The 15,373-nt window shown below is 44.8% G+C and overlaps 2 protein-coding genes across 4 annotated transcripts in view; one reads left to right on the top strand and one right to left on the bottom strand.

Annotated features, from left to right (window-relative positions):
* PRKCSH (PRKCSH beta subunit of glucosidase II) overlaps positions 1–4,103 on the bottom strand; it is a 34,667-nt gene extending 30,564 nt beyond the window's left edge. Inside the window, exons 1-3 of one of the 2 annotated variants that reach the window (XM_077470358.1) lie at positions 3,915–4,103; positions 2,526–2,642; positions 308–403 (exon numbers count right to left, since the gene is read on the bottom strand). In XM_077470358.1, the coding sequence (XP_077326484.1) occupies positions 308–403; positions 2,526–2,642; positions 3,915–4,011 (310 nt within the window). In that variant the 5' untranslated portion in view covers positions 4,012–4,103. The remainder of the gene's footprint in view (positions 1–307; positions 404–2,525; positions 2,643–3,914) is intronic. The other variant, XM_077470357.1, reaches the window with a different exon arrangement.
* A 405-nt stretch (positions 4,104–4,508) lies between these two features.
* Positions 4,509–15,373, top strand: part of ODAD3 (outer dynein arm docking complex subunit 3) — a 66,832-nt gene continuing 55,967 nt past the window's right edge. The window contains exons 1-2 of one of the 2 annotated variants that reach the window (XM_077470360.1): positions 4,509–4,875; positions 7,160–7,250. In XM_077470360.1, the coding sequence (XP_077326486.1) occupies positions 7,166–7,250 (85 nt within the window). In that variant the 5' untranslated portion in view covers positions 4,509–4,875; positions 7,160–7,165. The remainder of the gene's footprint in view (positions 4,876–7,159; positions 7,251–15,373) is intronic. The other variant, XM_077470359.1, reaches the window with a different exon arrangement.

Consider the following 15,373-nt stretch of genomic DNA (forward strand, 5'->3'; position numbering starts at 1 on the left):
GTTTGCGTTGGCTGTTCCCTAGCAATGTTAATTATCGCTCTTTTTGAGTTGTATATAAATTCCAGTTTGCATCTAAGCTAGTGTCACCTAGTCTTGAGTGTTCAGCAATAATACCTGGTTACTGGGCCCAGACTGGAGGAAGCTATATCTTGACAGAAGCACCCAAGCTGGGTGCTGGACAGTTTCATCACAATTTTTATCTGCAGTCAAAAATCCTATCAAAAAACGATTCTAATTACCCTTTCTCTACTCTATCCAAAAAAAAAAAATTCTTTAAATTTCTCCATTTCCTGTGTATTACACTTACCACAAATACCGTCATTAACCCGAGATGAAGGTATGTAAGTGGGCCGGTACCCAGCATTGGTGCAGTGGAATCTACCATTGGAACATGCAGATGTACCTGAGGGGTGCAGAACAGACGTCAGTACTTATCAAACATTTCATATTTAAAGCTCCTATTCTCTCCATAGACTAGAGAAATAAGATCCGTTATCAAAATACAAATTGCATTAATCTAAAGCCTAACCAGACACAGCATAGAATAAGACCATTACTATAATGTTTACTATAGCGACAGTAAGAAGAGAAAACAGATGTAAGAAATGTATATTTTCCTGGAATCCCTGAAATTTTTCACCAATGTGCCTGACCAAATGCCAAAGAAATCTGAGGAACTGACATAAAAGGTAGAGCTGACCAATCAGCAACTGTCCCTGCATACGGACCTTCTGCTTCAGCGGACAAAAATGTGACCAAATATTGGGATCCAGTACCAAGCAGCTGCCCAGCTCATCTGATCAGGGAACTTGTGCATCATTGAAAAAATGCAAGGTGTTCTCAAATGGTGCCTGTGTTGGGCAAGTGAGCACCCTCTTATGCCATTCAGCATGGGACTCAAATGCAAGTGGTAATCACAGTAGCAACAGTACCCATTACAGCAATTTCCAGGTTCCACAGAGAATAACCAGATATGACCAGGGGTGGCGCGTCCATTAAGGGTGCTTGGGTGCCACCCCTCTCCCCAGTCACTCCCTCTATGAATAATGGATAGATTCATGTGGGCGCCACCAGCTATTCAGGCGTCCGGCTCCTTTTCAGATGCTGTGTGCCTGAATTACAGTGGCGGGGGTGTATTTTTGAAGCACCTGATTAGAGCCATAGGCTTCAAAAAAGGTGGACTTGGGATAGCTTGGCCCAAAGTCCACGCAGGCGAGTTTGAAAAGCGAATGTTACCCATCGCCCGATTGGCTGAAAGGACAGGCGCTGCTATTGGACCCCCTAGCAGGAAGAGGGGAGGAGGAGATGCATGGAGGACACAGCTCGCAGCTGTCTGACCCTCTGCAAGGTCCCACAGCTCGCCATCACCTGCTGCCTGACCTGCCACCAAGATAGGGCAAGTGCCAGTCAGACTGAGCGGGTGGGTCACAGTGGCAACTTTTAATGGGGCACAGTGAGGCTGCAACTGATATTTTTTTCTTCAGTATTTTTGTTTGTGCCCACCAAAAATTTTGGAGCACCAGCTGACACTTGGATATGACACATGCATACATTGGTCCAAGTTGGGCCAATGTACCTGTGCAAAAGCTTTACCTAAACTTCAGCTGTAATAAACATACTCACCTGCCCAGCAAATTCAGTGTTCTGTTACAATCCACTCCTGCACACAAGATCCTGCACTGCCACATTCCTCTCTTACAGCATCAGGGGGCCAGCTTCCTGGTTTTTGCAGTCAGCTACCCAATGATTCCCATGTGCCACATGGGGGGGCAGCTGCAAGAAACAGTAGGTGATAGGTGGCAGCCAGGTGACACACTGCACCACAAGTTAAATTATATTGTCCTCCTCCTGACGATACCACGTGTGTATGTTGTTTTTACTGTAGTACAGCCCAGAAACAATAGTGCGCATTTTTTTTTTTTATTTTTTTTTTTTAATCCTACCTAACAGAGACATTGACACTAATTGAAAAAAATAAATAAAACAATCTCTGACCCTGACCTTTGACCCAAACCCTAACCCTGGGACTAATCTGGATCAAACATTGATCTAGGTATTTTTTTTATCCACACACACACACAGACTGTTTTTCCCCCCATCTCTACAAGGACAGAGAAAGATACAATAGATCGGTCTCGTCCATTCACAGAGACAGAAGACATGGAGGCGGGCTTCACAGCGACAGCCTCTGACTGGCTATCACAGCGATCAGATGACCTGGAATCAGGTGTTCTGGATGCCGACCATTAGAATGGGGTCTGGGGGTCTCAGTGAAACCCCAGTCTCTGGGCTGGGGGTGTACCCTGCAGGGAGATACGTAAGTTTGCAGCCCCTCGGCAAAAAGCCCAGTCAGGCCGCATATTAGCGTATGGTCAGTGTAATCCTGTAGTTTTGTCCCTCTCTGGGTAACAGTCTTTTTAAACACATGCAGCAAGAAAAAAAAAAAATGTTCTCTGGGGTCTTTTGTGAACCATGATGGATACCATAATAAAAGCCATTTCAGTATACAGTCACAAGATTCTTACCAGGCTCATCAGACCCGTCCACACAGTCACAGTAGTCATCGTTCACTCGGTCAGAGAGAATCGTCTTAGACCCGTCCAGACAGGTGAAAGGTTTTGTTTCATCATAAAAGACACGATCTGCAAATAACCAAAACGTCAAACAAGTCAGCTCAGGGAAAACAAGCGTGCTCATCAAATATGTGCTAATGGATTTATCATCCTTTAGGTGGTTTTCCACTTTTCTGTAGGCATTTATACTGCTGTGTACGCCGCTATTTGTTAACATCAGAATGATTTTCTCCACATACAGATTTAAGTCTATCTAAAGCCAAACTTTTTCTTTTTGTTTTAGACAGGATAGAGAAGTGTAAGAACTTCCTTCATATTTTAATGCTCGCTGTGGGCCCATTGGGAAGAACTTCCCAGGTCAGTGACAACACTGTCACCAGGACAGGAAGTGAGGGGAAATCTCTAAGAGCACAAACCATAATAAAATACGCTAATGTAGAATAGAAGGATCTTCTCTCCCTTCCTGTCATAGTGACAATGTTGAGGCGACTCTTTGAAGGAGGTTTAGGAGGATAAAGTAAGAGGGAAGCTCCTCAATGAAACCCAACACAGCCTCTCCCCCCCCCCCCCCTTTAACTTCAGTTCCTCCGGGGCTCTTCTGCCACCAGCCTCAAGGGCTCCTCCAGGGCTTGCTTCCGCCCCTCGCTTCAAGGGTTCCTCCGACCGCCCGCTTCAGCCGCCTCGTTTCAAGGGTTCCTCCGTCCCTTGCTTCGGCCGGTCGATTCAAGGGTTCCTCCGGGGCCCGCTTCGGCCGCCCTTCATGGTACTACCAGGGGTCGATTCTGCCTCGATTCAGATTACTTCTGTCATCCATCTGAGGTCAATTCCTCTATCCTTCAGAAGCCCCTTGGGAGTCACAAAGATTATCATTCAGAGTTCCTTTGGTGAACCCTTGGAGATCTTCTGGGCGTGGTCACTTTGGTTATCCTTATACATTCCTATGGGGATCCCGTCATTCATCCTTCCAAGTTTATGTTGGGGGTAAATTCAAATAGATCTCTTGAGCCTCCTTTAAACTGCAGCACAAAATACCCTCAAGGGAGGCCCAAAGAATCTCAGAAGTATCTCCCCTGAGGACCCCATACAAGTATCTCCCCTGAGGACCCCAGGAAGCTGCACCGACCCATCCACAGCCGACTATAGGAAGGGAGCATGCAGAGAGCCCAGCAGGAGGCGCTCCCTTACACAGCAACGATGGGGATGAGGCTGGATAGAAGGTGCGTGTAGGGCGCGGAGGACCCGTATATAGAACATTCCCTATAATAAGGACTATTCCAATACTATGACTACACAGTCCCCCATGGGAATGGCTGCGGACAATGAATGAAGGAGAGCACTTACTGGACAAGGAGACCCCCCGAGGTCTCTTCACCTCCACCGCCCGGCACCCCAACACCGCTAGGAGCCCCACAACCAGCACCAGCGCCCGCATTGTCATCTCCGAACACCCGACAGCCGATTTCCGCCCTACACAGCCTATCTGACGCTGCCAAGCAGAGCAAAGTCCGCCGGAGCCCAACTTCCGGTTCCGTCACATCCGGTGTCCGCCGGACGCCATATTGGGTGTGGCAAAGGTCCTTCTTTTTTCCCGTCGTGTTTCATCATCAGATGAGCCGACCCGTCAGAATTTGTGATGGAAGTGATGTTCCGTGGCCGCCATCTTGCTACACCCCACACTCCTCCATAGTAAGGATACACTGAGATGGGGAAAGCGGACATCTTGTTACACCCACCGGAGTTTTGCATTGTACACTTATTTTTAACAGTTTACTATTGAAAATAAGTGAAAAATGCAAAACTCCGGTGGATGTAACAAGATGTCCGCTTACCCCCTTTTCGGTGTATCCTTACTATTGCCTTTTCGGTGTATCCTTACTATGGAGGAGTGCGGGGTGTAGCAAGATTGCGGCGACGGAAGGTCACTTCCATTACACATCTTGACGAGTCGCCAAATCTGCCGAAACACCGCATTTATTTTCTCTGTCAGCTTTTACTGTTTGTTAGTAAAACACGGGACTAGCAGAACATTATATAGGTATTTGTATTGTTATTTAGGAAAAAAACAGGCCGGAGAAACTATAATCATGTTATTAACGATTTCTGTACAACGTACGAGGAGTAGCAAGTTGGCGGCTTACCTAATTCAGTTTAGGAGTGCCAAGATGGCGGCCGGATTTCACCCAATGGAAAGGCTTGTTAGGGTTGTTCATGGAAACTGTTGCTAAGCAGCAAAGATAATCACAACGTTGTTATGGAGAAGAGCTGGCTGGACTGAGACAGGAGAGAAGGACCTCTTATAAAGGTGGGTTCCTGGACTTCATACCCTCTGCCCACACTGACCCTCTAGGTCCTGGAAATGATTGGTTTTATATTGATTGATCAGTTATACAAAACATTCAATCATTCATATCAGTCCCTGCGACATAAGAGCTTACAATCTAATGACCCCACAAACATCATAAACCTAAATTAGGACAATATTGGATGAAAGACTTCCAAACCGTCCTTGGGAAATGGTGCCCCTGGAAATGTCTGTGTTTTTCATTTCTGACAAATTGTGCACATTTATTAAATGTGTTCATGTTCATTTTCTTTATGTCTGCTATATTTGTTTTGAGGGAAATGTATTTTCCAATGATTATTTTCTAATTTGATTCATGTCCCTTATTTTTGTCTTTGAATTAAAAATATATATTGAGGGACTAGCCACTAGAGGGAGTCCTCAGAGGCTCATTGCAGTTCCCCCCCTTGCCCCCCCCTCTAACTCTCTCCTCCCTCTCACTTGCCTCCTCTTGCTCTCCCCCCTCGTTTTCTCTCTTTCTGCCCTTCCTCTTCCACCCTTGCCCCCCCCCACTTCCCTCTCTCTCATTCCCCCCCTCCTCTGACCACTTGTGCCCCCCCCCCCCCCTTCTATCCTCCCTCACTTTCACCCTTCTCCCCCCTCCCATCCCGCTCTATAATTCTCTCTCCCCTCATTGCCTCTCTCTCTTTCTCTCTACCCTTATATATTTCTCTTGCTATCATCTCCCCCCCCCCCCCCCCCATACCCTCTCTCTACCCCTTATATAGTTCTCTCTCTTATCTCCCTCCCTCTTTATCTGTCCACCACCTCTCTTCCCCCCTCTATCTCCTCCCCCCTTTCTTTCTGCCCTCTCACGTTTTCTCTCTCTCCATCCTCCCTCTTCTATCCTTCTCCCCCTTTCCTCTCTCTCATTATCCCCCCCCCCCCCGCCTCACTTGCGCCCTCCTCTCTCACTCCCATCCTTTTTTTTCCTCCTTTCCCCATCCCTCTCTATAATTCTCTCTCACTGCCCCCTACTTCTATCTCTCCCCTTCATTGTCTACCTCTCTCTCTCTCTCTTTTTCCTCTCCCCCCATATCTCTTTTTCTTTCTGTCTTCTCTCCCATCTTCCTCCCTCTACTCTTTTTCTACCCCCCTATCTAGTTCTTTCTCTCATCTCCCTCCCCTTTCTTTATCTGTCCACCTCTTCTTTTCCCTCTCTATGTCTCTCCCCCTTTCTTACTGCACCAAAAACCCACCACCCCCCCCCCCCCCACTGGCTTTTTTTTTTACCCCCCCCCTTTTTCTTTTTCTTCCCCTTCTATCTACTCCCCCCCCCCCCCCCCATGCTTCTCTCTCTTTCTATCCCTCTCTCATTCTCCCCCGCCTCTCTCTCTCATTTTCTCTTGCCTCCCCCACCCTTCTCTCTCCCACCTCTTTCCTCTCATTACCACCCCCCTCACTTGCGCCCTCCTCTCCCACTATCATCTTTTTTTTTCTCCTTCCCCCATCCCTCTCTATAATTTGTTCTCTCTCACAGCCCCCCCTTACTTCTCCCCCCTTCATTGTTTACCTCTCTCTCTTTTTTTGCTCTCCCCCATATCTTTTTCTATCTTCTCTCTCATCCTCCTCCCTCTACTTTCTCTCTACCCCCCCCCCCCCCCCCCATCTAGTTCTTTCTCTCGTCTCCCTCCCTCTTTATTTATCTGTCCACCTCTTCTCTTCTCTCTCTGTCCCCTCCCCCCTTTCTTTCTGCACCCAAACCCCCCCCCCCACACTAGTTTTTATTTTTTCTCCTCCTCCCTTTACCCACCCTTTCTTCCCCCTCTATCTACCCCCCCTCTCTCTCTCTATCCTCCCTCTCACGTGTCTCAGTGGACAAGTGAGAGGGAGGATTCAAGGATTCAGTGGACACAATGCAGTATTGCACAGCCATAGTCTAGCTTTGTAAAGCAGGACAGGGTCACTTTAATGCACTGAGTATAGCACCGTGGTTCCCCAGCACACTTCTCCTGGCACTCCTCTTGGGTTGGCTAATCGTTGCATCGTCACCCCCACTTCATTTAGCCAACCCCCCTTAGTTGGTGGATGTTATATAGAGACTCAGGGTTCAACGAGACTAGAGCAACCTGATGTAATGCTCACCTGTCCATGGGGCTTGGCCACTGACTGAGATACCACTACTGTTTCTGGAGATAAGATGGATTCAGCAGACCCTGGACAGAAAACTAAGCAGTCAGATCATTCCAGACCTAGCAAACTATGGACACTTAGAAAATGTCTCCTTTTTTTTTCTCCTTCTCAGGCAGCCATGCCGACCTCTGCATCCCTATCTGGAGTGAAACCTCCCATACATGAGCAGATTGTGGAGCTACAGAAGAAAATTCAATTGCTGGGTGAGCTATTAATCTGCTGTTACTGCGTAATTACCATTGTTTCCGGATCTATGAAAGTCATGAAGACCAAAGAGAATCTGTTAATCCTATTCAGGACACAGTGACTTGGTGTCCAGAATGTCCACACCTCCAACCTACCTATGGTCACCTTGACTGCGCTCCCTGCCCTTCCAATGTTGGAGTTCTTGTGAAATAACCAGTGCTATGGAGGGGCATGTGACCTCCCAGGATGTAGTGCTTGGGTCTAAGTGGCCAATCACCAGGTCACAACACTGTCATATGAGAAGGACACCATACATTCCATTGTAAGCTCTGACACCATTTGACAAGGAGCTTACACAAGATTTCCTGGCTCTGACAGAGGAAGGAAGGGCAGGGAAGGGCAATATGGGTGGGAAGGGGAAGCTTTAAACACACTCTTTCACTTTGCCTTGAATGAGAAGAAAAATAGGTGAACAAAAAAGGTAAACTAACACCGTTCACCCCCCCACAGTCCCCAATGAACTTACCTCCAGGGATGATGAGCTTTCAGGGGCCCACCCAGCTGGCGGGCCAGGGATTTGAAATCCTTGTTCTTCTCCCTTTACTCTGTGCAGTGCTTCGGGGACGGATCAGAGCTATTCTGATTGGTCATCACCTGCACAGTGAATCATTCTGGTCCGTCCTGGAAGCACTGCACAGAGAAGAGGATGAAGAGCAGGGATTTAAAATTCCCGGACCGCTGGACTGGCTGCATGTGCACTGACAAATAACTGACAGTAAGTACAGTGGGGACTGTGGGGTGTGGGATGGGGGTATGTACAATGTTAATTCACATTTCTTTGCTTTTTTAAAAGTTTAACACTTTAAACAAATACTGAAGCTGAATGAAGCTATGCACACTCTGCAGCCACAATGCTTTGCTTCACAGTAGAAGCAACAATTATGCTTCGTAGGGCTTTAAAAAAAAATAAAAACAGACATTCAGGAACTGGCAGTATCACATTTCCTATACCTATTTCTGAAAGATTTCCAAAGCAGATCGCTTTTCAGAGACTGCTGCAAGTGTGAACAAGCCCAAACAGGTGGATGGTGCATGGTGGATGCAAAGTGTAAGCTTCCTTGCAGGGGTGAAAGGGTTGATGGAGTTCTGCACCAATAGAGCATTGTATTTCTGGACAAAACAAATACGAGAGTTCACCATCTCTTTTTTTTTCCCACTGACAAAAGAATACGAAATGTCTACAAACTGTGACTTTAGTCCTCTAGACAGATCTTGTCAAAGTAACATAACTCCAGTGTAGTAGTCCAACTGAACAATGTCCTGCAGTAGTTACCTTTTTTTTTTCTTTTTTTTTATCGTAGAGCAATTTCTGTTCCCCCAGCCCCAAATCCTGTGACCAGTGCCAAGGTACTGGTCGGAGACCAGTGGTTACTGGGTTTCTCCCAGAAGGTCTGGTGCAGTCTTTCTCAGCCCTTTCATCCTAGAGGAACCCTTGAAATAATTTTCAGGTCTTAAGTAACCCTTTCTTAAACCATTTCATTGGGGTCGGTAAAAAGAATGCCCCTTACATTGATGGTGAGTGAAAAGAATGCCCCTTACATTGGTAGTCAATGAGAAGAATGTCTCTTACATTGGTGGTCAATGGGAAGATGCCCTCTTACATTGGTGGTCAATGAGAAGAATGTCTCTTACATTGGTGGTCAATGGGAAGATGCCCTCTTACATTGGTGGTCAATGAGAAGAATGTCTCTTACGTTGGTGGTCAATGTGAAGATGCCCCCTTATATTAGCTGAAAAAAAAATTAAGAAGAAAGGATTGAAGAGAGAAGGATACCACATCCCAGAATTCTATATAGAGGACAAAAGAAGGGGCAAAAACGGGTTGGAAAATGCCAACCCCGGGATTTTTAACGGTATCAGATCAACAGAGTATGCAATCAACTATTAATTGCAAAAATATTTTTATTATTATTCAGTCAACATCCATCAAAGATGTGCAAAACAAACAATCCAGCCTCACCATTGATTTTTATGACTGTTAAAAATCCCGGGGTTGGCGTTTTCCAACCCATTTTGCCCCTTCTTTTGTCCCCTTATATTAGCTGTTGATGCAAAGAATGTCCCTACATTGGTGGGCAGTGGGAAGAATGTCCTTTACATTGATGATTAGTGGAAATAATGCTCCTTAAATTGATGTTCAGTAAGAACTGTGGCCCCTTTCGTTGTTGGTCAGTGGGAAAAGTGCTCCTTACATTGGTGGTTAATGAAAAGAATGCCCCTTACAATGGTGGCCAGTGGGAAGAATGCCCCTTATATTAGTGATTGATGGGAAGAATGTCGCTTTCATTGGTAGTCAGTGAGAAGAATGTTCCTTAAATTGGTGGTTGAAGGGAAGAGTATCCCTTGCATTGGTGGCAGGTGGGAAGAATGTCCCTTACATTGGTAGTCAGTGAGAAGAATGTTCCTTACATTGGTGGTCAGTGGGAAGAATGCTCCTTATATTGGCGGTCAGTAAAAATAATTTAGTCAACAGAAAAAAACAGCTGGCAACTCCACGAACCTCAAACTTCTTTATTATGCCATCCAGCTATATACTATGGCTCCACTGGTTTGAGCGATGCATTGCTTCTGTCAGTAGAAATAATGGCCCCTTCATTGTTGGTCACTGGGAAAGGTGTTCCTTATATTGGTGGTCGTGGGAAGAATGCCCCTTATATTAGTGGTTAATAGGAAGAATGCCTCTTACCTTGGTGATTGATGGGAAGAATACCCCTTACATTGGTGGTCATTGGGAGGAATGCTCCTTATATTGGTGGTCAGTGATAATAATGTCTCTTCTGTTGGTGGTCAATGGGAGGAATGCCTTTTACATTAGTGGTCAATGAGATGAATGTCTCTTACAATGGTGGTCAGTGGGAAGATGCCCCTTATATTAGTGGTTGATGGGAAGAATGTATCTTACATTTGGGATTGATGGGAAGAGTGTCCCTTTCATTGGTGGTTGATAGGAAGTGAGAAGAATGAGCCTTACATTGGTGGTCAGTGGGAAGAATGCTCCTTATATTGGTGGTCAGTAGAATTTATGACCCTTCGGAGATGGTTACTGGGTAAGGTGCTCTTTAAATTGGTGTTCGTGGGAAGAAAGCCACTTACAATGGTGGCCAATAGGATGAATGCCCCTTATATTAGTGGTTAATTGGAAGAATGCCTCTTACCTTGGTGATTGATGGGAAGAATGCCCCTTATATTGGTGATCATTGGGAGGAATGCTCGTTGTATTGGTGGTCAGTGAGAAGAATGTCTCTTACTTTGGTGGTCAGTGGGAAGAGGCCCCTTATATTAGTGGTTGATGGGAAGAATGTCTCTTAAGCCGCGTACACACGGGCGGATTGTATGGCCTACTTAGTCCGCCGAAACACATTTCAGCGGACAGTCCGCTCGTGTGTGGGCTTCAGCTGACTTTTTCAGCGTGCAGTCTGGCGTACTAAGTATTTCGGAATTGCCGTAATACTGTCCGTCATACTTTGGTTTCAGCGGACAATCCGCTCGTCAGTAGGCTAGTTCGACGGACTAAGAATGGCGCATGCTCAGAAAGGATTTACACGGCGGAAGGTTGCATTGCTGTGTATTGGACTTCCTATTTCTAGTCCCGTCGTACGTGCTGTACACGTCATCGCGCAAGCTTTCGTCGGACTGTTTGGCTATCCGTGTGTGGTCAAGTCCGTTCATTCGAAAGTATGACGGACTGTCCGTCGGATTGTATGACGGACTAAGTAGGCCATACAATCCGCCCGTGTGTACGCGGCCTTACATTGGTGATTGATGAGAAGAATGGCCCTTTCATTGGTGGTTGATAGGAAGTGAGAAGAACCAGCCTTACATTGGGAAGAATGCCACTCTTACAAATAACTAAAAAAGATGATTGGTATCATGCCACTGACCCTGCCAGGTGGTGTTTGACCTGAAACTTTGTAGACACCATCAGACAGGAAATCAATCAGCCAGAGCTCAAAAAATCCCTAGGAACCTCTGGAGGAACACAAAGGTTTCACAAAATCCTTGTTGAAAAAGACTGGTCTGGATAGCCTACATATGTGCAGAGCCAACATTGGCAGAGGTTATATTAACAGTGCCTAGTCAGCACTGCCCATTTGCGATCAGAAACCAGAAGGATTTTACTCCTGTTAGTTCTCATACCACTTAACTAAAAATGTATCTGAGGACGAATATAAAAATCAACATGGTATAAGGACAATATAGAACATTATTATTATTATTATTATTATACACGATTTATATAGCACCAACAGTTTACACAGCGCTTTACAATGTATAGGGAGGACAACACAATTACAGTACAGTTCAATACAAAAGGTACAGGAGGGCCTGGCTCATAGAGCTTACATTCTAAAGGGAGGGGGTGGTAGTACAAAAGGTAATAGCTGCAGAGAATGATTTGAGCACATGTTCATTGATACTAGTAATTTCTATTCCTTATCCATATATGACCTGTTGATCCAGCCATTTTCTTGGTGTTTATTGGATTTCCAGCACAGGGCTGACAAAGCTTGCTGAGACTACTGTACATGGTGAAATGCTGAGATTGCATAGTGCTTGCTAGAATAAGGTGACCAGATTTTTTAAATTAAATCTGGGGACATATTTTTCTTTTACTAGTAATGGCAGCAATCAGTGGCTCTCAGTCCATCGCCGCCGCCGCCCTCCTCACAGCCTGTCAAGTCTTACTTTCTGGGCCCTGACTACTACTGGGTGGGGAAGAAGATCACTCCGCCAGGGAAGGCAAGAAGATAAGCAGGTAGGCGGCTGGCCGGGACTTGAGCCAAGGCAGAAGAGAATGCGAGTGGAGCTGAATGGGCATGCACCCGAAACTGAAGAAATATTCCCTCCGCTCCGACCAGCACATGATCATCAGAAAGGGGCACAGATAATGGAAAAAATACACCTCCCTAAGCTAGTAGGAGTGGTGGAGCAGGGGTGTGTAATTCAGATTTTTTTTTTTAATTCAGCACTAACTGTCTTTAAAATTGCCCCAACCCCTGTTCAAATCCAATCTGGGGACAAAACTGGGGTCACCCTATGCTAGAATGAAAAGTTGCCCCCCTCCTAGCATCAGTATAGATGATCATGTATATTTAGTCCCTGTCTACCAGCTACATATGAGAAGGCATAATGAGAGGCTTAGCATTAAAAAAGAAAACATTTGTTGCTGGGTTTTCCTTTACGATACTATATATACAGGGGATCGATTGTGTGGTTTGCCATATAAGGCACGTCTACTTGAAGAATACTCTAAAGAAAAGCCACTTTGACCTAGTGGACTACTTTAACGTGGAACTCCAACTTCTTTTTTCAATAAAGTGGAGAAAGGTTAGAACTCTTGTTAGGATTTATCACTGCCTGTGTCTCCATTAGGGAGAATTTCCCTCACTTCCTGTGCTGTAATGGGTACAGGGAGGTTTCTTCTCTTTCTGTTATGTCACCTGGACAGGAGGTGGGGGAAACACTTCATTGGGGTACTGACATTGTCAGAAACATGACAGAGGTTGCAACCATTTCCCACTCTATATAAACATAATAATAATTACAAAATAAACTCAATAAGCATTCAACAAAAGCTTTTCATAATAAAATGAAGCCTTTCAAGCAGGTCTAGTTCTGAGTGAAGTAGTAGCAATTCCAGATTTTCCTTAAAGGGCCCCCTGCTGTTGAAATCTAGCATTACAGCTCCACAGTCAAAAGTATGAAAGACTTTTGCAAAACTCATACAAGATAATAAAAAAAGTCAGGTGATGCTTTTGCATAAATTATACAATTTTTGCTTATTTTTTCTGCAAAAAAGAGTAATAGTGTGTAGTATTGTGTTATAAAAAATACAAGGCAAAGCCAAAAAAAATAACACAACAGTATATTCAGATTGGAGAAACGTTGTGAGACCCAGAAAAATGCCTCCAAAGAAAACAGCAGAATTGGGGGCAAAGCGCCAGAAGAGCTCCAGCCATGCGGAAATTGGCAAAGGAATTTCCACCGGGGGAGTTACTCACCTATTCACCCAAAACGCAGTGTATTCATATTGTTGAAATCAAAAGGGCAAAAATGGCAGCAATTCTGAATGAGGGGGGGCAGGGTATATGATATCGCTTGATCTTTCTGCATGAACCAGTTATCTTAGGTTATCCTGTGTTATCTACAGTCTATGATTGCGTTTATAGACATCAACTCTGTAGTTAAACTAAAGGTTCAAAATGAAGTGGCCCTTGCAAAGAACATATGGAACAATGACTTGTCCTGCTGTCCATGCCGCTGATCTATGCAATGGTGAAATGAAACCGCGAGCTGAAGTTCTTACAGAATGCCACATTTCCAGGAGTGTCAGTTTCTTCGCCCCACTACCACATGCTGTGGTTCCTCCCACCACACCCTATTTTACAACAGGCGCAGCAGTAGTATATGGACTTGGGGATGGAACCACTGGAGGCAGAGGGGGACCAGGAATTCAACACTCTCAGAAGTGTTGGATTCTCTGGGATCTTCAGCCGGAGTTTTTTCTTCACTACAGCAGAGTTGAACAGTGCAGTTTAGCCAAGATCTAGCCAAGATATTTTGTTTTGAGCATAGTTCTGTCTTGGAAGTGTTCTACCCCTCCATCTGTAGAGTCCTTGAAGGTTTCGGTGAACAAAAGCCCTGCCCTTTTCTAAAGCCACATATTTGGGGGGCGTTACTTAAGTATGATACGGTTTGTGGGGGATGGGTTGCTTCTCCTCTCACTATAACAGACTAGTTTTAGCCTTATTTAATACTATCCTTTCTTTTACAGTGCCTTGAAAAAGTATTCATACCCCTTGAAATTTTCCACATTTTGTCATGTTACAACCAAAAACGTAAATGTATTTTGTTGAATTTTATGTGATAGACCAACACAAAGTGGCAAGGGAAATTATAAATGTTTTTTATTTTTATTTATTTTTTTACAAATATTTGAAAAGTGTGGGGTACATTTGTATTCAGCCCCCCTGAGTCAATACAAAGGGTTTTGCGTATCTTCCATATTGCCCCCTGAGGAAGATATGGAAAACCCCTTGTATCGACACCTGTTGGGGAAGGGGTCAGGATGGAACGCTAGGCAGTGGACCTGCCGGGAACGATCAGCACAGCACCCCGTTATCGGCCAACTTATCCCGCTGATTCACGCTGTTTTAGAGTGGCGCCCTGACGCGCCATGCTACTGTGAGTACCATGTGGGATTTATTGTGTTTTAAAAATCAATAATTTTACATACTACACCATGAAGTCCTCCTCTCTCTATTAATATACCGAGGCACAAGTGGCATTCCATTGATATACTGAGGCATAAGTGAGACCAATCCTGGATTTTGGATACACTGCTGAACCCTTTAGTGGTTCTAAGGCGTGCATTATCAAGCTTAACAGCAAGGTCACATGCCCTAAGGTGAGCGGCTAATACCTAGGGGAGAGCACATGAGTTTGAATACAGCACCTTATTACTGGATCAGTTTCACAGCATCCACTGAATCGCATGGATTATTTTGGAGCACTTATGGACTGATATTTTGAATATTGCACAGCACTTTGCAGCACTTTTCATTTTTTTATATATAGCATATAATTATATATTTTTTATTATTTATTTATTTTTCATACACACATATATATTTTTTCTTAAGGATTTTGATAGCTTTTTTATATATTTTTGTGGACGTTATATTCACAGAATTTTTCACGTGAATGCACATTGTCACTTTATTTGCAATATTGCATGTTTTATGGACTGCATGAATATCACTTTATTGCTGTTGATATATGGGATTTCTTATGACATTCTTTCAACAATGGCTTTCTTCTTGTCACTCTTCCATAAGCACCAGATTTGTGGAGAGCACGACTAATAGTTGTCCTGTGGACAGATTCTTCCACATGAGCTGTGGATCTCTGCAGCTGCTCCAGAGTTACCATGGGTCTCTTGGCTCCTTCTCTGAAGAATGCTCTCCTTGCCAGGCCTGTTATTTTACGTGGATGGCCATGTCTTTGTAGGTTTGCAGTTGTGCCATACGTTTTCCATTTTTCGATAATGGATTGAACATCGCATGGGCACATGGACGCA

Source organism: Lithobates pipiens, unplaced genomic scaffold (genome assembly GCF_037356315.1).
Source record: "Lithobates pipiens isolate NorthernLeopardFrog02 unplaced genomic scaffold, aLitPip1_a1.2 Scaffold_8, whole genome shotgun sequence".
Taxonomy (NCBI): Eukaryota; Metazoa; Chordata; class Amphibia; order Anura; family Ranidae; genus Lithobates; species Lithobates pipiens.